At 42.7% G+C, this 21,697-nt stretch overlaps 1 protein-coding gene across 2 annotated transcripts; it reads right to left on the bottom strand.

The window, feature by feature from the left end:
• Positions 1-486: 486 nt before the first annotated feature.
• Positions 487-19,722, bottom strand: PPM1K (protein phosphatase, Mg2+/Mn2+ dependent 1K). 2 transcript variants are annotated; one of them, XR_014618353.1, is made up of 8 exons: positions 19,586-19,722; positions 16,700-17,204; positions 16,031-16,131; positions 8,613-8,778; positions 7,951-8,095; positions 6,843-6,977; positions 5,937-6,210; positions 487-4,091 (listed from the first exon to the last, which is right to left on the bottom strand). XR_014618353.1 is itself a non-coding variant. In XM_084285572.1 (7 exons), the coding sequence occupies exons 2-7, from the start codon at positions 17,134-17,136 to the stop codon at positions 6,079-6,081; spliced, it is 1,116 nt and encodes a 371-aa protein (XP_084141698.1). In that variant the 5' UTR covers positions 17,137-17,204; positions 19,586-19,722; the 3' UTR covers positions 487-6,078. The 2 variants fall into 2 exon arrangements, 1 of the variants encoding a protein (XP_084141698.1); XM_084285572.1 differs by having other exon boundaries at positions 487-6,210.
• Positions 19,723-21,697: the final 1,975 nt, after the last annotated feature.

Genomic DNA, 21,697 nt, shown 5'->3' with positions numbered 1-21,697 from the left:
AGATTTTGGGAATGTGGCCATGGGGGTTGGAAAGCCCCGTGGTTGAGATAACATTAGACTCTTAACGATGAGGCCATCAGGAATGTGAAGAGTTTAGAGGGAACAAAGAAGGGTGATTCAGGAGACTCCATGCCGTCTGGGGTTGCTTGTTCTCCAGCCATTAAGGCATGGAAGTTTCTGGGTGTTTGCTGTTGCTGTTATATGCAAAGTTGTTTGACCAATGAAAAGTTGTTTGAAAAGGACTGGCCCTGACAAAATAAAGCCGGCAGAGGATGCTGACAGCACAGAGATGTTTTGCACAGCCTTTGCACGGGCTGTTGCTGGCTGAATGCCTTTGTAGGCATAGCTTTGCTTATCAAAAGCTTTTTATGGCAGAGGTTAAGGCTTGGGGTTATCATGACAGTCACAACAGAGCTTGAAAAACAAAACAAATAGTTGGCAGTGTATGGTGGGGAAAAGAATATTACATTTGTGGTGATACAACTCTGGAAGCAAATTCTTTATTTAAAGATCTTTTTCAAGCATTCCAGTACAGCCTTTCTGTCCCACTGTACATTTGAGTATATGAGTTACAAATTTGAAGACAGATGTTGTTTAAAAAAAAAATCAAATAATGAGGGAGGTGGGGGAAGGGAAATTAATATTTCAATAAAATGAAGTAGATTAATCATGGACAATGATTACACCAAACATAAACATCAAACCTCAGGAATTATAGACAGTCCTAAGGCAAACTGTGAAATGAACATATGCAATTCTACTTGTCTGTAGAAAGTTATGACACACGCCACTGCCCAAGCATTTGATGTGCTGGGTAAAGGGGGAACTCCAGTGGGTATTTGTGCATTAAAAACAGCAGCTTCAGAACCAAGCTGGGGAGTTGCTACAATGTATGTTCATCTGGTTTGGTACGTGATCAATGGACCTATAAGTGCATAAGTGATCTTCCTTAACAGAAATGACTATTATACCAGTTTAACTACTGTTTTGTGCTACTGCCTTAGCTAGAAACCCTGATGCCTTTGACAACAGCACATATGCCTGCTGAGACAGAAAAGGTCATCTGATACCCCAATTCGTGTAGAATCCTGTGGTGATTCTCAGCTCCTCAGAATTTTCATTTCCCCAAATACATAAAAGGCAGTAATGTCTAATTTCTCTCTCATCCCCACTCTCAACCACAAACAGTGCTACATGGTTATTCACCAACCCTGAACTTTTCAAACAAAACAGGACTAGTTGTTAAAGAGGGCAGTGCATTAAATAAGCTGTTACAGCTCACCCTCATTTCTATTTCTTGCACTACCATCACCTTCCAGACAGACCTGCTTTCCTCTATCATGGCTGCAAATGAGGTTCTACTGTAGAGAGTTCCCTCTATGAAGCATGAAACCCCGCTTTCTGGGTGGTAGAGAGACCAGGCTGCAACTCCAGTTGCAGTCTGAACAGCTCTCCTAGTAAATTATCCACCAACAGGCCTCCTGTGCCTTCCAAGTCTTCACAATAAAAACAAGTAACAAGCTGGACAACATTTTTTGCTTTTCCATACCTGCAGACCACCCTCCTGCAGTACCTGTATGTTAGAGAAGTAGCACTGTTCCAGGAGGAGTGTTCAGGCAAGAAAATAATGCTTACTAGATAGATCTCACAGAGTTCAGAATCCAGCTCAAAAAAGGCAGGAAAAACTAAAAAAAAAACTTGCTGTGGTTTGTTCAGTAGGTAACCTTTAATGTTCAGTTGAGCTTACAATTTAAGAAAAAAAATAATTCTTTTAATTGATACAACAGTTGAAAGAGAGCTAGAGAGCAAATTGAGATTCTGTTGAATTTCATTCATAATTTAAGATACAAGTAGATCCTGCAATAATAAACCCTTTTGATAGGCAACTATTGTTGTAGACAGTAGATAATTAGCTTTTTTGTTGTAGACAATTAGCTTTTATTCCCTCAAGTTAAAAGAAACCCTCTACTAGGCAAGATAATTTTGCATGTTTTTGTGGCTTCAATCTGATAATTTGTAGAGCTGCTGTAAGTAGCAGGAGGCCTGCTGACTAGGGAGGAAAAAAAAATACAAGCACACCTTCATTAGAGCAGATCAGTACGTATTTCTGGTGGGGGACCAGGTGCTGAGAGGTTCCTTTGCTGGGTATTATCCAGGGTGCTGCTAATTTGATCCCCTGGTGCCACGACGACAAGACAGTTGTGTTTACCATGACATAACTTGATTCTTCCAACTTTCATAGTCCATGCAAGAGATTTTCAGTGCCATACACTGAGTCCCACTGAAGGCGTTGGCGAAGCCCACTCTGTTTATGTGCTATTGGTGCCCAAATAGCCCCAAAACTAAAATGGAAATGCTGGGACTATTTGAACGACTCTTCAGTAAGAAGTGTCAAATGACTGAAGAACCCATCACTGAGGACACTGCAGGTTTTGCCTGATTTCCTTGAAAAAAACAAAGTTTGGCACAGTTGCCATTTAAATCCCAAGGGAGTTTACTGTCATGGTTGCAGGAAAAGGCAAGGATGTTGTTGAGGAGAAAGATCCTGGTAGTGGCGTGTCTGTACAAAATGATGATTCTGACTGGCACTTAAGAGTCTGGCAGTGCAAAAAATGAAGTCAGAAATCCCCACAAACCAGTGTGAAGGTGCCTCTGTGCTTAATGGAGAGAGGACTGGGCAGAATACTGTGCCACTTGGCAAGGAATTTTGTCTTAATTGGTAGTTTGTTTACTTTAGAATGAGATGCAGAAAACTAGAGGGAACAGGCAGGGAACAACCTGTGCATAAGAAATGCATCTTTGTAGTCTTTTGTCAGTTGCTCATTAACTTTTGCATAGAGCAAAACAACTAGTATCTGTTAGATACATGTGCTAATTGATTTGTGAAATTCACTGGTAGCTATACAAAGTGCCTGTTGTTTTTCACCTACTGGTAATCTTTCAACTTCAATGTGTTTTAGTGGTTCAACAGGCAGGTTGCACTGCATGCTAAAATCTTTATTCCCATCCACTTTCAGTCACTACGTTTCAGTGTCGGGAGATGCCCCTTTGCAGCAGGATATAACTCTGAAATTAGCTCTGCTTTGAGCAGGAGGCTGCACTAGATAACACTGAACTAGATAAACTTTGTAGCCAAAGTTTTCCTGTGATAGTATACAGGCAGTAATATCTAATCACCTCGTATTTTGGAAAGCTTTGTCTTATCCCTTCCTTTCTATAATACAGAAGCAGTTATGGATGGATCTTTCCTCTGAGATGACAACCAGTCTGTTAGAGGAAATAAAAGTGCCCAACAACTTCGTTATCTATGAAATTTTCTAACAGATAGGGAAAAAACAAAAATTGCCCCCAAATCTCCAGTTAGTATAAAAATGATTTCATTTTACATATAGGTCAATGCTTGGAAGTTATTTTAACTGCCAGGCTATTCCTCAGAGCACCTGCTCTTGATTTGCAGTGTTACTCATTACCAGCCTGCATTTCATACTACGCATTCAGCTTGGCAAGTATCCAGTACTGCTCAAAAAAACAAACACGTACTTGTCACAAACACCCCCGGCGCCCTTGACATCTTCTGTCTGGATACTGGCGTTTGCCACTGAATGTGTTGATGGGTCTTGTCCAAATCCCTATGCTGCTGCTCATGCCTGTCTGACACTTGACACCAAAACTGCCTCCACAGCAACTCCCTCTGCAGAACTGACTCTAACCCTTCCTCTGCCCAGAGTAAGATGGCTACATGCTGTGGCTAACCCTCAGCTGAGAGCTATCACACTTGCTATTTCAGCAGGTTAGCTCCTCAGTGGGAGTCACCAGTTCAGGTTGCAGTGCACATGGGTCAAAACCACATTGCCAGCACAGCTCTCCAAACCTCTGTTAGGTGTTTCCTCTCTGCAAGTGCTCAGGATCAGGAGAGGCTGTCTCTTGCTGGTTTTACTACAAACAGGCTGTGGCGATTTTCAAACCTACCACAGGCTGGGAACTAGAAGTTCTCAATCAAAAGTGACCTTTTGCCTCACGCAAACAAGGCTGAGCCCAGGATGAAACATGTTGATCTCAGGTGAAGACTGAACCCCAGTGCTGGGGCAATTCTGGGGAGAGAGAAGGGATTATAATTGTAAACCAATGACACACTCATTCAAGATGCCTGGGCAACAGCAACAAATACAATAGAGATTTACAAATACTGATTCATGAGTTTTTTATACTTATGAACCGAATATTGACACTATACATACCATACAATACACCAAGCAATGGGACAAAATGAGCATACTCTTTAAACACAGAGAATTAATGCTGTCGGTACAATGCTGAGCTCTGCAGGGTGCTCCTAGGCCTGCAGCCAGAGGCAAGGAAGAACATGTGGAATGACTATCTGTGTTGTAACCCTGGACCTGCAAAGGGCTAAAAATAATGAAGATGCCTATGTCACACTCAAAAATGAGAATCAGACCAGGCATCTCAGAAATATTTTTCCTTGGTGTAAGGTGGTTTAGTATCAGGCAATTTTGCTCACTTCTGTTCATTTTGTTTGGCTGGTTTGTTTGGTATGTAAAATGGCATGGTTGGAAACAGCTAAAATCTACTGTTGCAAATGTGGGAAGAGCCTGATTTTTCCTCTGCCCTTATTTCCTTACAGCAGGGTGATTCAGACGCCACAGGAATTGCATGCCTTATTTGGAGCAGAGGAAGAATGAGGTCTGATGGAGCCATGCTGGGACAGCTCTTCGCCTGCTGCCAACACGCTGACACGTCACCTGCAGTCTTGTCACAGTGGCGAGCTGAGCTGGCTCAGAGCTCTGGCCTTGCTGGACACAGACTCCCAACAGAAAGGGAAGCAGATACATTTCCTTTAAGAACAAAACTACCTTTTGGTGTCCCAATATCTGACACCCACTAGAAACAAATCCCCCAAACTTACAAAGATTACTGTACGTTATTAAAATGCTCACTCATTTCTCTAGCTTTCTTGCTTTGAGCATTTTACACCTCTCTGTATACCACGAGGAGACCCAGGACATCCTGACTAACTGAAAAAAAACTTCAGCAGAGGGCAGGAAAATGCTCATATATTTATGAAGAAATAATAAACAAACTCATTTCTTAGACATCTAAGGAATCTTGAATAGAAAACTCTTTGAAATGTTTCTTTTTTTCTTAGGGGGAAAAAAGGAGAACAGAAAAAAAAAAAAAAAAAAGGACATTGAAATTGATGGGAGTCTCAGCAATTCAAAAAATGTGCTGCTTTTTCCCTCCTACACACTTCTGTTAAGCCACTGGCACACCAAAGACAATGCAGTGCAAGGGGTTGCTGCATGGTCCACAGAGATGGTACAGGCTTTAGACCCAATTGAGAGACTTTCCTCTCTGTCCAACAGCACATGGCTGTAGCCTGCTCTGTCTCTTGGGAGCTGAAGGATGGCAGATAACATCAGTGAGAGCCTAAAGCCCTGCAAAGCAGCACTGTCTTAGGATGTTGTTCAGGAACACTGAATGCCAATGGCACCAGAATATAACCACAGACTAATTGCTTCTGAAACCTCCCCTTTGTGTTTCACCTCCTTCTGGAAACACGGGGAGTTCTGGGTGGCTGTACGGCAGAGGAAAACAACAAAACCTCTTTTTGTCTCGCTAGGAAAACTGTGTGCTTGTTCCCCTGTGGATTAATGTACAAAGAAGATGGTGCATGGCTCAGTCTCAGACTTTCACAGCTGCCAGGTAACTAAGAGTCCTAGGTAATACAGGTTGGTGTGCAACAAATGTGCAATAGCTCCAGCCTCAGGTGGAGGCCTAGAGACTTGTCTATGTGAACCAAGAGGTGTGAAGAGCTGCTGGGACTAGAAACCCAAAGAAATAGCTGCCTCAATGCCAATCTGAATAAACAAGCACAGTAAAATGCAATCAACTGCAAGCAGTAATGTGACATTACGCACCGAGGGAGCGGTGGCATCTTTCGTAACACTGAAGACAGGAGAGATGAACAAGACATTCAGCCAGTTTATGAACAGATGGATGTGCTCTCTTGTAGCACACTGTGTCCAGATTATTGCAGGAAAGGATAGCTGTGGCAGGACTTCATGCCCACCTCCCACTGGAGGCAAAACTGCGGCTGAAGGAGAAGTTGATCTCGCCGTTTTTATACTTTCCCCATGCTCCAAAAGGCACTATGACAACCGTGCTGTTGTCCTCAGTGCCAAATTGCATTGCCTGAGAGAAGAAACAAGTTGTTAGCATCATCATCTTGCTTAGAAAGGGAAACTAGTATCTGACACATGGGACAGCATGCTCTCAGACCTGACACTTCCTTGCTTCTTCCCATCTCTAATGCTGCAGGTTCTTGTATACCTCAGAGCTTTCCATGGGATATGCCACCATTCAGAACCTTAGTGAGAAACTGACTATTTCTGTCTGTGCTGATGACATTCAGCACTGCAGTAAACTGCAGTTACTGTCCAGCACAGTTCTGTGGCTCATGAACTAAGTGCATCAATTGAAATGTCTGTATGTTTCTGGCAAGGATATGGCAAGACTCTGGGAAGGAAAGGCCAGACAACTAGACTACTGGCCATGTAAACCAGAATAGTTCAATTCACTACTGAATGCATGGTTGTGTTTTTTCTCTTTGAAATACAAAAAGAAAAAAAAACAAAAAACAAAAACAAAAACAAGTGCACCAATAGTAAACAACCATTTCTTCATAGCTTAGTTTTCTGCTTTTGTCTTTGCCATGTGCTGAAAAGGACCCAACGGAGCACACTGAGCACCTGCAGTCTGTGTCATCAGTCAGCTGCATTACCTTTGCATCAGAGCTTTGGTGCTTCGAGAAACCCTGGCATTACCTGCTCAGTAACAACATGGGCAGCTTCAGCAGGATCATGGCACTGGTTAATGAAGTCACAGATCTCCTGACTGTTCACCATGAAGTTAATACCATCTGTAGTAAGGACCAGGAAGCTGTCATCTGCATGATGTAACTGAAATAAAGGCACAAAGTATGCACAACAGTAGAGAGAGTGCTGCAAGGTAAAACCGTTGCCTTGATTTTTTTCGGTTGATTTTGGTTGGTTGTTTTTTTTGCGTTTGTTTTGTTTTTTACCTTCTGTTGCAAAGCAATTTTTCTGGGAGTTCTGCCTGTTCTTTGTGCATGAGAACTAACTGTTCTAAGAAGCAGCCCTCCCAATACACTGAGGCCAAAAGTCCAATGCTATATACATTGCCCAGTAAACAAAATGCTTCCTTAAACTAAGGATTTCAGTAAAGACACATTAAGTGCTGCGGTCATCTCCTAAGCCCCTCAAGCCACTGCTTTGTGTTGGACTGAGAGCAAATGAACACAAAGTTCCTCATGCCCCAGGATGGGCATTGGGGAAAAATATGAAAAAGAATATGACCTAAGATGAGAGCCTTGTTTTTTTCTTCATGCAAACACGAATGCAGCTGTGCCGAATACCTAGTTGTTAACCTGTTTTCTGGACAATTGTAGAGCTATGTTAAGACGCACGTAACTGCCCTTCCCTCTTCCTTTCCTCCCAGGTGTATGACCCTTTACATATTGCACTGTTCTCAGTGATGACTTTGTATCAGTATTATCCTCAAAATTAGGTATCTGACCGCAAGCTCCAAACCATTTGACAGCTTGGTATTTCAGTAATGGATATCACACATGGTCTTTCTTCACTTATCCTATATTATATTGTGATAATTGGGATTTAGAAGTTAACCTGGTTCCTGGTTGAATTTACTACTAGGTCCAAATTGTCTTCTGCCTTTAAGTGTTAATCTGAAATAACTTAATTAGAATGAGTCTTGCATTACTTCACCGCTAAAAAAAAAATCAAAGATTGGTTCCACCTGTGTACACTGAGTGGTTACCACTACATGCTTTAAATATCTATGTTGCCCCTTAATCCAAATGTTGCTGTCCCTGTTAACCAGGCCTTCTTTTACCTGAACCCTTTTTGTTTCTGGCTGGGCTATCACACCACTGTTCTTAAGATCCAAATCTCCTATGCTCCGCGTCATTGCAAGTCTACCATTCACGTGTGGTTGTCCCAAACTGTTCCAGGCAACGAAACCACCAGACTTCCTGATCCTGTCCAGAGGCACAAAAGAGAAAGCAAATGTGAGTTACTGATTCAGACTGAGTTACTTATTCCCCCGTCTGTTAGCTGCAGTTTCTGCCACTCTCTGCTAATGCAGGATGGGGTACTGAGGACCTGAGCGGAAAGACTGAGATTTGTTTTCTTCTGTTTGAAGGGTTCCACAGAAGGAATGAGAAGGCTTTGTCCTGACCTGAGAACCACAGTATGTTCTTCAGGTCTTGGCTTTCACTTGGCACTCTTGCACAAGTCTTTGAACTGTGTGGTCATGGCTCGGTACCCAGTCCTAGCCATGCTGATCTTACTGCTGTGACAGTTTTTGTTCGCATAGGACTTTACAAATACCCAGTCCCCTAAATGGAAGCAAATGACGTAACAGAGGCTGTGCCACTTTCTCTTTAGCTTGGAGTGTTATGTTCATCTCCAGTCTTTTTCCCAGGTCCAACCTGGCAGCAGCACAGACTGACTGAAGCCCTTCCCCAAGGAGCCACAATATCATCCACCGGGTACCTTTCCTTCTCCTCCTTCCTTTCTGGCGTATGGTCAATAGTGAGTTTCATAGCCTTTCCTTTTCGACACAGCAGGGCACGGCTGTCTCCCACACTTGCCACAACCAATTGAATACCATCCTGGAGCAGGGCCACTGTCGCAGTGGTCCCAGAGTTCATCAGAGTTGCTACAAACATCAGAGAGAGAGAGGTTTTAACGCTGCCTTAAAGCATGGGAGCATTTACAAGACAGTAACAGTGCCAATTGGTTAAACCAAAGACTTGTGCTCTACGTTACCAGTAAGTAACTGCTTTTAAGTTTAAACTAAAGCTATATATCTATTAAAAATACAGTGAGTAAACATGCATATAGGATTTAGGTAGGGGAGAGAGAGAGGAAGTGGAAAAGATAAGTATTTCTGTGCAACAACATGGCTCCATGTAAAGAGGGCTAGTGGAGTAAAAGCAGTATAAGGTGCAGTGGCTTCTTTTCAGCCTGTAGCAAATAGGTTTTACTTTCCACTGGTTCTTCTCCAGATACAGGATTATTGTCTTTATCCCTGGACACAGTGACTGCATGGATAGCCCACCATAAAGCTGACAGTTCTTTCCTTCTGTTAGGTGGTAAAGTGGGCAACTGAGTAATTGTGATTGTAGCTGCATGTTGTTCACCAGAAGAGAACCTCCAGATCATTCCCTACTGCAGTCTGTAGGGTTCTCCAGTTGCTGTCAGAATTATTAATAATCTACTTCTAGTTACCCCAGGTTTGACAGGAGACAAAGGGTTCAGCCAGCAGGCACTGGCTTTTTTGAGAAAGGGACTCAGCTCTCTTCAGACCACACAGATTTGTCGGAGGTCACAGTACTAAGCCAGAGCTGCATTCTGCTTTCTTTACATTGCAAACAAGTGTGGTCACCTGGCAGTGGTGATTGCCTCTGGGCAATCTGCCCTTAGCACAGGTGGGATCACTTGGATTTTTGCTGCCTAGAGGGCAAGCCAGAGCTCTAGCTGCTGTCTTCCTCTTCTGACAGGGCAAGGAAGTGATCTTATCTGTGTTCAGCGACCAGGTTGGATTAACTGTTGAATGCAAACTTTCTTGTTGCAATTTCTTACAAGGGGTGAGGATGTGGGGGAAGAACATGCTTAAACTAGAAAATACCAGTCTGCCTAATTTCAGAATAGATGTGAGGTTTTATCTGCGGTGAATGAAATGCCAGAAGAACTGCCTAGCTCTCATTTTGGACTTCAATGTTTTTTGAAGGGAAGTGCACTTTTGCAGCTAGTATCACATGCAACGCTGGCTAGGGAGAGCTGGCTGGAAAACACGAAGTCCTGCTGACTTGAGCTCTGTAAGTAAAACACCTGGCTGGGAACAGCAATTGCCACAAATTCACAATGCAAATCCCTTTGGAAAGCCCTCTGTAAGCCTCTTGTAGTCTGGCGTTTTCTAGAAATTGGTTTTAAAAGCTAGCCCATTGCACAGAGAATTTTTGTGTTAATTTAGGAATGAAAATCCCTGGTTTATATTCCTACTTTCACATGAGTAATGGTTGAAGGTGTTCCCACCACTGCTTCTGTAGAATTCGGCTGCAACCACGTGCGCTCCTCCTGTCCCTGGCCCTGCAGCACTGGCCCCCAGGGTGGTGGCATGAACCTGAGACAGGACCATACAAGGCCCTGAGAGATGCATGGAGCCTTGTTGTAAGGTGAAAGCAGAGAGCTCATGAAACAAAACAACCTCTCAAAACCATATAAACTAAGCTTGTGTTATTACTTAAAACAGGTATTATTACTGCTGCGATGGCTTGGTTAACCAACTTAAGCAACAAGTTGATGGTAAACATCCACCATGGTGGCATAGAACACATCTTGGACTACGTTATAGTTGCGATGCAGACTACTGTATTCAAAACCATGCAAATGGCTGTAGCATCTGAGTATTCAGGTCAGCACTGACATCTTGCTTCTAGTTGGAAGCAAGGACTAGTCTGGTACAGGCTCACTTTGAGGCATATTATGAAAATAAGGTAATAACAAGTAGCAGTGTAATCAGAAATTTTTGTAGATACAGTAAAATACCTGTTTTAGCCAACAGCAAAAAGAAGCGACATGAAGAACCTACATAAAATGACCTTGTTTATTTCAAAGAAAATAGATTTTATATAGACATCAAAATTAATGCTGCTAGTCTCCCATCTCATTACTTATTTTGGAAGTATGCTGACAAACACATATGGTTTCAGAAATGGTAACCATCCATAGTCGTTCATTCATGATTGACTGCAAATATTTGGTCATTCAGGTGAATCTGCATCTTTACAGTGCCAACTATCAAAGCCAAAAGAGCTGCTATGAGGAAGCAGAGGGATGGTACTTGAGAGCAATCGAAGATACCATACAGAATTGCAGTAATGGTCATAGCGACTCATTCCTTAGAAATGTGTACGAGCTAAATGGCTCTTTGAGAAAAATAAATGCCACTCCTGCTCACTTCTCTGGGACCAATTCACGATCTGAGTAAGGTTGAAGAACATGGATCTAATTAGACTAAAGGGATTATGTGATCTCTTGCACAGTTCCAAAACAAAGGAGTGAGGATGGGGGAACATTTCTAATGCTTTACTATGACTGCTGCAAGGTTATTTAATAACACAAAAATATATTGCATCAGCACGTCTACCATTTTTTAAAATTAAAGGGTTTATCTTGTTTACCTAACAGTATCACTATAAAACTAAGATCTTTCAATAGGTTTTTAACACTCACTGGACATTTTTTACTGCAAGTCATCTCAACTAATGTGACAAAGAGGATGTGTGAACCTTCCAGTAGTCCAGGCTAGGAACCGCCAGACTCCTTCACCTGGGACAAAATTCAGCAGATCTCTCTTTCCACTGAAGCCCAGCATATAGTGTCCAGGGCCTCCAGTTCTAGAGCTGCTGACCAGGTACAGTGTCTGCCACAAATAACACGTACACAGAGGCAAATAGGAAATTGACCCAGGGACTTTGTTCAAACAAAATAAACCTGCAACACTGGAGATGAAAGAATAAGGGCTGCAAAACAGGGGAGGGTAGTGACTTTGGGTTTACCCACGCGGTCTTTTGCAGGGTATACAGGAAGTCCTGATGAGCTGTGTGAAGTCCAGTTTGGCCATATTTGAGACTTACACATGCATTTTGCCCAGGGATGGGAATTGCTGCCACTCTTGCTTTGTCACTAAAACTGTGTGTCAAAACCAGTTGTTCTTGAGTCCAAAACAAAGCTTTTTTTTTTTTTTTTTTTTTTTTTTTTTTTAGCGGGGGGGGGGATGTTGGTAAGTAACCAATTGCTAAGTCAACCAAACAAATACATTGGTGTAAGATGTAGCTGTCTCATGTATGGTAACAGCAGCCACTGTACAGAAAATTTTCAGAACAAAATACAGCCCAATCTGTTTTCTCAAGGTAGTTTTCTAATAAAAATAAATATCAAACAAAAATGGAGAGTTCAGACCAGTACCAACTAAAATGGAGCCATTTTAATGAAGGGTGCTGAATGACTTATTCTGACCTTTGGCCAAAATGCAAAGAAACACCCCTGTAATATTGTAATTTGCATCTTCTACCTCGATTAGATAAGAGTTTTAACCCTTGACTAAAAAAGCTGTCTTTGTGTTGTTGATGTTATGCAATACTTAAGCAAAATTTCTGCAGCTCTCCCTTTTCCTCAGTGTTGCAGGTTAACATATTAAAAGAAAGAATAATCATGTGCTTGAATTATAAAACAAAAAACTACTTTTTAAATTTAATTCTTTTTTAAGACTTTCGCTGTTTACTCAGCACGCTGTTTACTCAGTAAGTTGCAGGAGTGCCTTTCAAATATAGAATCATCAGAAAATACCTGACTAAGTTTTATTAAGATGGCTATTCCAGAAGTGACTAGCAATGTGATTAGAGTTGGGTGCACTGAATGTGGAGGGCGATGGAAAGCATGCTGGCCTGTTGTTTTCTTTGCATGGGGGATTGTGCCTGCAGTCAACAGAAGCAGTTGCAGTACCTTAAAGGACTGTATTAGGCTGGGACAGGGTTTGTTTCCTGTTTCTCCAGAATGATGTTCTAACTGCCTCGAGCACATGGTTCACTTGTTTATTTCTGTCCCTGCTCAGGAAAGCTATTCAGCTTTTACATTTATTTTTTTTTTTTTTTTTTACTACCAGTCAAAAGTAACAGAAAACTCTGTCCATCTCTGTTAGTGGTTGTCACATGGATAATGATATGGTTGTTCATTGTGAACTCTCTTTACTGTATACTGTATGTTAAATAAGCTGGGATTTAACAGTGACTGGATATATTTGAATGTGTGGAAGTGAAATAAAGGGAGTTTCCAATAAGATATCAAACACTGTGCTTCAAGGCTCAGGCATATCTCTGAGCTCTTAATTATGAGAAATGATTTATGTGGGGGACAGCTTATCCCTGATATGCCAGAGGAAGTTCCTTATGCTTTTGTCTAAAACTGTCAGAGGGGATACTGGAACGGTCTGCAGGTCAGTATAGCAGTCCAGCTGCACGAGTTAACCTGCATGCCAAGCACAGCAGCAATATTGGAACGCATACGTACACCTGTATTTTTTATTGAAAGCTCAAAGAAAGTATTACTGTACATATTTTCCAATTATAATTGCAAATAACTTCAAGCAGCAGTGTTCTTGAACACAGAGCTAAATTTTCTGACAACACATGTCTCTAGTCCTATTACATGTGTGCCAAATGTTCTCCCCCCCTCCCCCCCAAATATTATTATAAACGTTGTGCTAGCCAAAATCCATGCAATTTTGGCTCTAGAGGTTTGTCCTGGGAATCATGGTCCTTGTAACAGCCAGGCACATGTTAGATGTTTTCAAAGCAGAGTAAAGATCATGATCAAGTGCTGTATCTTTCACAGATGCAGTGAAAAGGAGCGTACAAACTCTGGCAGGCATATCAGTAGAAACAAGACTAAGCTATTTTTTGCACTTGATGAGCTCTGGCAGAGATTCATAAAGAGGTTGGTCTTGATGAGCATCCAGCGTATCCCAGATACCTGGTGTTATGCAACCAACCACCATTTTCAAAAAACTTGGGCAACTCTCTTGAACATCACTTCTAGAATAGCCACGGTTATTCGGATTTTTTGGCAGGAAACTAAATCAGTTTGGAATTAGTCTTCTAACAAGGATATATGCAAAGCATTGAATCTTATGTAACTTTAAAAACAGAAGCAGCAACAAAAACATAAGCACCAAATAGTCATCAGAGTATTGAACTTTTTATGAAGATAAACAAAAAGCATGCCTTGTTCATAAATCTGCACTTGTCTGTGCACAGTGCTGCTCCACTCTTTCCCTTATAGCTTGATTTCCAGCTGGGCAACCGTCCGAGAGCACTGGGCACTTCCAGATCCTGCTGGCTCCTGTGAGAGCATGCAGGCATTCAGTCTACCTAAGAAACGCTGAGTACTTTGCAGAACACGGCCACAGCAGATGTTAAATGATCGCTTTTCCCCTTCATGTTTTTGAACCTTGAACTTTTTTTAATAAAGAGGGTTTGTTTGATGTCTTGATAGCTGTTATATAAATTTGCTGGCATTTGCGTTGTTTCAGTAAGGGGCCCTACTTAGCGAGTTAAATGGTATGATAAAATGCAACAAGTAGTTCCAAAATGCTCAGCTTGCTGCACAAGTTGTATGTCAAATATTTTCTTTGTTCATTTCTTCAAGTCTCAACTACAAAATGCTATAATCAGAAACTGTGTTCAGAACAACAAAGTATAGTATACTCAGTATGGTTGCCAAACATCCTTGTCAAGGAGTTGCTCTGAAACTTGACAATGGTCACAGGAATGAGGAAAACCAAGAGCTGTCTTAATAACGAAGGGCTGGGGTGGAGTACAAATAAAACTAATTACCATGTTACTAAAAACAGAAAGGTCCCAATCCAGTGAAGCACATAAGCTTGTATTCAGATGTTTTCTTGAAAATGGGCTTCCAATATAATGTGGAAGGAAACTCTTGGATGCAAAAGCTTATTGGCTCTACTGATAAGCCTCGCATTAGCTCTGCAGAAACTGACTTGATAGGTCAAAAATCATTTGGGATTCTTTACCACATTTTTTTAATAATAGAGATTGTCTTGACTATAAAATATAATATAATGGAGAAAATAACTTGACAGATAAAATTCCACCCTTTTTAAGGGCTGCATTTCAGAACCTGGGACTTCTTTTCCTGGTACGTTAGTTTGCATCAGGTAAGAGGAAGGATGTACTTCCCTCATAGTGCTGCAACAGCCACGCTTCCTGCCCTGCCAGTAGATGTTTAAGTCTAAGTAGGTTTGTGTAGAACTTTAAGTGCAGGAAACCACTCCAATAATAGATTATTTTCACTTGCTTAAAGAAGTAGCCCAAAAACATGGTATAACTTTAGTTCCTAAAGGACTTGTTGGTTTTATGTCTTTCTTGGACAGAAAGCTTTTCCCATTTATGCTCTTATAGAACCACCTGCTGTATCACTAGCATCTGCAGCAGCTCTCTGCGACACTTTGTTGTTGGTGGTGGTTTTTGGTTTTTGGTTGGTTGTTTGGATTTTTGTTTGTTTTGCTGTGGTGTTTGTTTTTTTTTTTTGTTTTGTTTTGTTTTGTTTTTTTACATAGTGGGTGAACTAACTCTTGAAGTAGTATCGTATTGCAGAGGAAACTCTTGTGACAGAAATGGGACAAGGACCTTCCCAAATTACTCCTGATAAGCCCCAGGAGCTTTAACTGGAACTTCAGACGTGTGTAGTCTCTAGACATATACAGGAGAACTTGATGAACAGCCAGGACTAAGAAATCTAAAAGTGCTAGTGCTGGCTTTACCACAGCCAACCTTGTTTTCCTCTTGACTGCTGTTTTCCCTTTCATACTCAGCTACTCTGTTGATTCTCTCTGTGCAGAAGCAGTACTGGTTGTATTAATTGTGGCTTACATTCCTCCTTGACTGCAACGGCCAAGTCAGAAAGGGGAACTTTTGACAGTGTTCCTTTCAGCTCAAGGGAATAACAGCTCTTCAACAGGGACAAAAAATATATGAAAAAATTATCACCCAGGAAAGTTATGCTGCTTGCTAATTTAAATCACTGCTTGCTAACTTGAGAAATGCTTTTCTGGACAGAATCATAGTAACAAAAAATCAGTTAAGATTATACCGAAACTCAGATTAATAACTTCCCCAGTAAATTTGACCTAGACTTCTTACAGCTTTTTCATTTTTAGGCAGGTAAAGCATAATTGTTTTGTTTGCAGTAAGTGAATAGAGAAAAAAGCTATGTTAAATAAAACTGTTTTCAAGAGGTTTTTAGGATGTCTTAGTTCAAAACTATTGAGCAGGTAAGAAAATAGTCTTTCCTCACACCTCTAAGAGAACAGAGTATTTTTTACCTACCGTCAGCAGACAGATGAGCATGCCTTTCATATGCATTGTTTATTTCTAGAAAAGCATTGTTCAAAACGTTTTCCAAGTTTTCCTCCTGAGCAAGAAATTCTCTGGAAACAAACAAAAGAATTATTGTTTTTTTATGAGAAATATTCACCTTAACCGATCTCTTCTGTAGACTTATTTCCTCCCTGATTAATGCTGGATTACACTGAAAAGATAATACTGTTTTATTAACAACTTGCACTGGAAGCACCATCTTGTAATTTTGTAAATAGATCAAGTGCTTCTTCCAACACCCACGCATGTGACATGGAGCTCCAGAGGAGCATCAACAAGCTGTGCAGGTCAGCAATTGCAGTGCCCCCCACCTGACAAGGGACAATTCACATGCTCTGTGTTTCCAGCCCTTTCCTGGAAGGTGGATACAATCACATTCTCTTTTCTCATTTTTGCAGGCTTGTTCCATGGGGCAGGGAGTACACAGAGAAGTACTCGATGCCATGTCTGTTGTTAAGGGAAGTGTTCATCTGGTGTTTCTGCTGCCCCTTTCGGACTAAGTGGCTGTATAACAGAGGATGACTAGCAGCAGCGTGTCATCCACAGTGCGTTTTTGGCCCTAAAGAAGGAAGCTCTACGGTAAGTCATTTGCCACATGTTCACTCAACCCACGCTTACTTGATATATTTTTCCATGTTCTTAGCACAGAAGTCTGCTGCCGCTACCCCGCCATGTCCATCATAAACTGCAAAGTACAGGACATCCTCTGTCAGCTGAGCATAATCAAAGCGGTCTTCGTTTTCCTTCCGCTTGCCAATATGACTAGCACAGCCCACATTGCTCAGGCTGACTTTGGGAATTGGCGTCCCATACTTTATGCTTGGTGGGAGGAGAATAGGTTCATCAATGCGATTGTCCCAGATGCCAAATGTGTCCCATGTGGCAGGTCGCCCACTCCCATCTGGATCGAAGCGGGATGCACGACGTTCAGAGGTGGAACTGTAGCACTCAACCGTTGGACGCTTCTCGTCTTGCAAGAGGCGGGACGTCAGAAGGGCTCTCCGTACTTGATACCCTCCGTTTCTTACCAAATGGATTAAAGCAGCTGTTGACATAACTTGTCTTCACAGAGAATCGTAGGAACGAACAAACGTTCAGCAATAAAAGACAGTGGCTGGAATGTCTAAGAACAAAGAGAGAATCCATCAAGAAAGAAGCAGCACAGGAAGGGGGATTTTCAGTTATATCATTCAGGAAACAATTTCACAGTCAGAGGTTGCTAATCATGCATGGCACAGCACTGCCTAGAAGAGACTACAGAACGATCTGCATGACTCATCGAGAAACAATCCTACACAGATCAGCCGACATCTACAGTTCTAATAAGGAATGCTGCAGATAAATCGAAGTAAGGAATCCTCCATCAGGATAGCCTGTATTTTCAGAGGTAGCTAAGGTTGTGATGGAGCTAGTGAGAGTGATAATGACTTTGTTCCAAGAGCTGACTTCCTGCATAAGAGACATGACATTACGTTCTGTTTCATTTCATTAGTACTTGCATTTTACTTGTCAAAACAGACTCGGGAAGTGAATTGTGATTTTTTTTTTTTTCAGGCCAGGAACCACTAAGAGTGTATCCATAGACATGTACAATTACTCACTTGAACTTCACAAAATGGAGCCCATGCAGCTCTGAGCTTTCTGTCTGGCCTGATGTTCTCTACTCAGACCCAACCCTGAAATGGGATCCCTTGGGAAACAAGGAGACCAAGTTCTTCCACTGACTTTTATTTGGATGTCTTTTCTGGTCCAGATGCATTAAACGCACCAGCTGGCTTAGCACAGCTAGAAACTGATTAATGCTTATTCATCTAGGATGCTGAAAAATACAGAGATCATCTTATTTAACCATTTGCAGAATAATGCTTAACATGATGAAAGTCAAACAAGCTGGGGTGCATTGGGTAATAAGTCCACATTGTTGCACCAGATAAGTTTGAACTGGACCACCAGATCCCTGAAACTAAGCTTGCTAGGTTTTCAGCCAGGAATTGCTCTTGTTATTGCTAGATGTTTGTGGGTGTGTTGGGTAGTTATCGAGAGCAGAATTACAAGTGAAAGATGTTCTATACTGTAATGAAGGGATTAAAAATAAACAGGCTTGTGATGAACGCTAATGCATCAAATGGCACAAATATCTGATGTAATCCAGCGGCAAAGAGCAAGCAATACATGTACTCCTGAAACACAGTTATTCAGGGCTGGAGCAGCCTGCTGTTGTATTCCAGACAGCAATTGCAGCTGTGGTTTTGAATTTTTTTTTAAACTATTTTTTTTTAAATCCTGCACAAAATCTGTGCTTGCAGAAATTTTCAGTCAAAGGTAGGTTTGTAAGCAGTTGCTTTGTTAGAAGATGGCTGTGACATGAGCTTTCTGCAGGCCTACAGTAAACCTGTCATTCACAGCTCAAAGCATATAGTTCTAGATGCCTCTTGGCTTATCTTGAATACACTTCCTTATGTGAGGAAATATATGTATTTATTTATCATTTACAGCGTAACAGTTCACTCAATAAATATCAGACAAGCTGGGAATCAATACTGTAACAGATGAAATTGGCCTTGGCTACCAGCTGAGTGCAACTGACCAATGTCAATTTCAAGTGATCTTCCATTTTATTCCTGGATGTCTGCAATATCTCACCCTTACTTCACTATACTCACGGGTGCTTAATAACTCATTTACTTTCTTGACTGTTTATTTTCTGTTGCCCTTGACTCACAGCAACAGTATGGTGAAGCACAGCATGACAAAATTCAAAGCCTGCCAACTTAGGAAACCCGCACTCAGATTCACTTCCGTCAGCTTGAAAGAACATGAAAAACTAGCTATATTTAAACTTCCCAGTATCCACAGCATGATTTGGAAGATTAATCCAAAATAATTAATTAATGTGTTTATTCCCATCAAACAGATCTCTCAAAAGTCCTTTTTCTCCACGCAAGTACAAACAGCAATGGCTGGCTTTTCTCTGCAAGCAAGGAATAGGAAATGGAGCTGTAACTGCCGTGATGTAAATAGTTAGGCTTTCAGCTGGCTGGAGCACAGGCTGTACTTTCCTAGCGGATACGTTGCCAAACCCTGAGCAAGTCTATCGGGGACAAACAAGATGAAGGCATTGTAAAAGGCAGTGCTGGTGCTACAGCCCAAGTGCATGCAGCAAGGCTGTAGATGCTCCATCTGATCCTGATAGTCTGCACCTATTTAACCTACAAAAAATAGTTTTTCTAGATAGCCTAGAACATGCAGTAATTGCGGTTAATGATTAAGCCATAGTTCAAGCTGTATGGTGCCCCTTTGGCAGGGTGGCAGCTTCACGGCAGATGGAAAGTCTCCATACCGAGATGAAAGAAAAAAGGAAAAAAACACCGCAACCCAAGAAGAAAGAATGCATGCCTGGCGCCCCACTGAGCTGAATACTTGCAAACCGGGACGCGAACCCCTCAGCACGCCCTGAATAAGGTGAGCTTCCCCTGCCGCCCCCCGCCGCGCCTCACCGCTCACCTCCTCCTCCCGTGCCCGGCAGCCGGCGGCGACGAACGACGCCTCCCCCAGCCTGCTCCGAACACAGGGCGCTGCTCCCGACCGCCTTCCCCGAGGCCGCCGAGCCCAGCAGCCCGGCCCCCCTCAGCCCGGCCCCTCGCCGGCCCAATGGCGGCGGCGGCGGCGGCCGAGCCCCCCCCGCCGCCCACACCCTGCCTGTGTCAGCGCCGGGCGCCCGGCCCAGGCGGGGCTGTGAGCAGCTGAAGGAGATCCGAACAGAAAAAGGACGGGAAGGGAGAAACCGTTTTGGTGTCCTTTGAGTGCCTGGTTCTCAGCCTGGTACGCTGTGTTCCTGCAGGGGGTGTGGCATCCCTAGCGTGCTGCTAATGCAGAACGAAGGCGTGCTGGGCCGGGGTGGCGGTGGTACGGCTTCAGCAGACGCCCAGGCTGCGGTCTGTTCCCAGTGCTGCCTCTGACACGGTTTTCCTTCCTAGGAGAAGACGCGTCAACTGTGCATCAGCCACCGTAGGACTCGCCTCCGTCCATCTTGGACAGCTTGGTTCTGTTACTGGTAAAGCTTAGAAATAAAATCCTGCGTCTAAACACCGTATAGATTCTGGGAAGGTCAGATAAAAAACACGATTTAGACAGCCGTTTATTAAAGCAAAGGTCATGTTTCTGTACATAGCAATCCCATCTTTTCTGAAAAGATCACTAGTAACCAAATGCTTGTTTTACATGCTTGAAACTTTAAATGGCTTTTGATTTTTCAGGCAGCTTACTGGGAAACAGAAGTAGATTATTGCTGTGCTTTTATGCCCTATTCTTACCTACAGGATAAAGAAAGTTAAGATAGGATGCTCCTAGCTGCTTGCATTCTGCCTTTGGCATTCTCCATTCATAGAGTGTGAGTGGTACAAGCTGAATTTGCCCTGCAACTTGTTACGTTGTGAAGCCCCGGTTAGGGGCTGCAGTGCTTGAAAATAGTGCTGTATGTGGATCAGTTGCATGGCATGAGGCATGCACGTTGAAAAGCCACACTGCTTGGCTTGTACACAGTGCCTTGCTGTCCTGCAGCTGTGGGTGTGTGGGAAGCGTGCTGCTGCCTGCCATGCTCACCACTGCAGGGGGGTGCAGGGCTTTTTTCTTCCTCAGACTCCCATGCACCCCTGCTCAAAGGGAAAGAAAGTGATTGTGAATGGCAGTTGCTTTTATAGAGCTGTTAAGTGCAGCTCTTAACTGAGCACAGCTTGTATTCCTTTCTGGTCATTGACCTGTGGCATCTGGGGCGTTGGATATCCTATCCTTCAGTCTCCTACTGAATATTTAGGATCAGCAGGAATATAAAGTTCTGAGTGGGGTTACTGGTGGAGAATCATTTGCAGAGTCATTAATGTAAAGAAGCACCACTTCAGCCCTTCTCCGCTGCTTTACAGTTATTTATTTTTTTTTAGATTTTAGATTGCTTTTCCTGTTTGGAATGGACATCTGGGATTCAAGTCCACTTCAGCAGAACTGACTTGAGGATCTTAAAAGGAACATTATTCAGGTGAAAAACACTTCACAGCGAGGGCATTCCCCTAGCATTTGACACCATCTGGCTGTGAGCCTGACTGGATACCCAGGTCATGCTGGCATCCTGGGGTTAGACTGCTCCCTCTGCTCCTGGCTGCAAGGAACAAGCAGCAGCTTGTTCTTGCTGCTGCAGACACAGGAGTAACTTTCTCCTGACAATACCTCTCTGTTACCTGACCATTTAATTGCTGTAAAGCTTCTGTGTGAGGCTTCTTTCTTAAAGCATTGAGAGGCAGGCCCAGCAAAATTTGTGAAAGCTGCCTGCCGTGGCCTCTGAAAGTATGGTGCTCATCATGGGGACTTCCTTCACTCTGCCCTGGCTTGCAGGAGGTCTGGCTTTCTGCATCGTTTCTGCATGTCCTACCAGTAGATGCCTAAAGAAAATAAAATTAGAGGGTTTATTTGAAAGATAGGCAGCTTCTCTGGCTTCTGGCCTGAGCTAAAATTGGATCAAGTATTCAAGAGGGGAGAAGAGGAAATGCAAGCACCCATGTCTCTGAGAGTTGCTGTGACTGAAATAGCCCACATGTGTTGACCTTCAGAGCTGGGCTGAAGCAC

This window comes from Netta rufina (assembly GCF_964035555.1).
Source record: "Netta rufina genome assembly, chromosome: 4".
NCBI classification, from domain to species: Eukaryota; Metazoa; Chordata; class Aves; order Anseriformes; family Anatidae; genus Netta; species Netta rufina.
The sequence above is the reverse complement of the archived record's forward strand: the minus strand, read 5'-3'. Positions and strand labels throughout refer to the sequence as shown.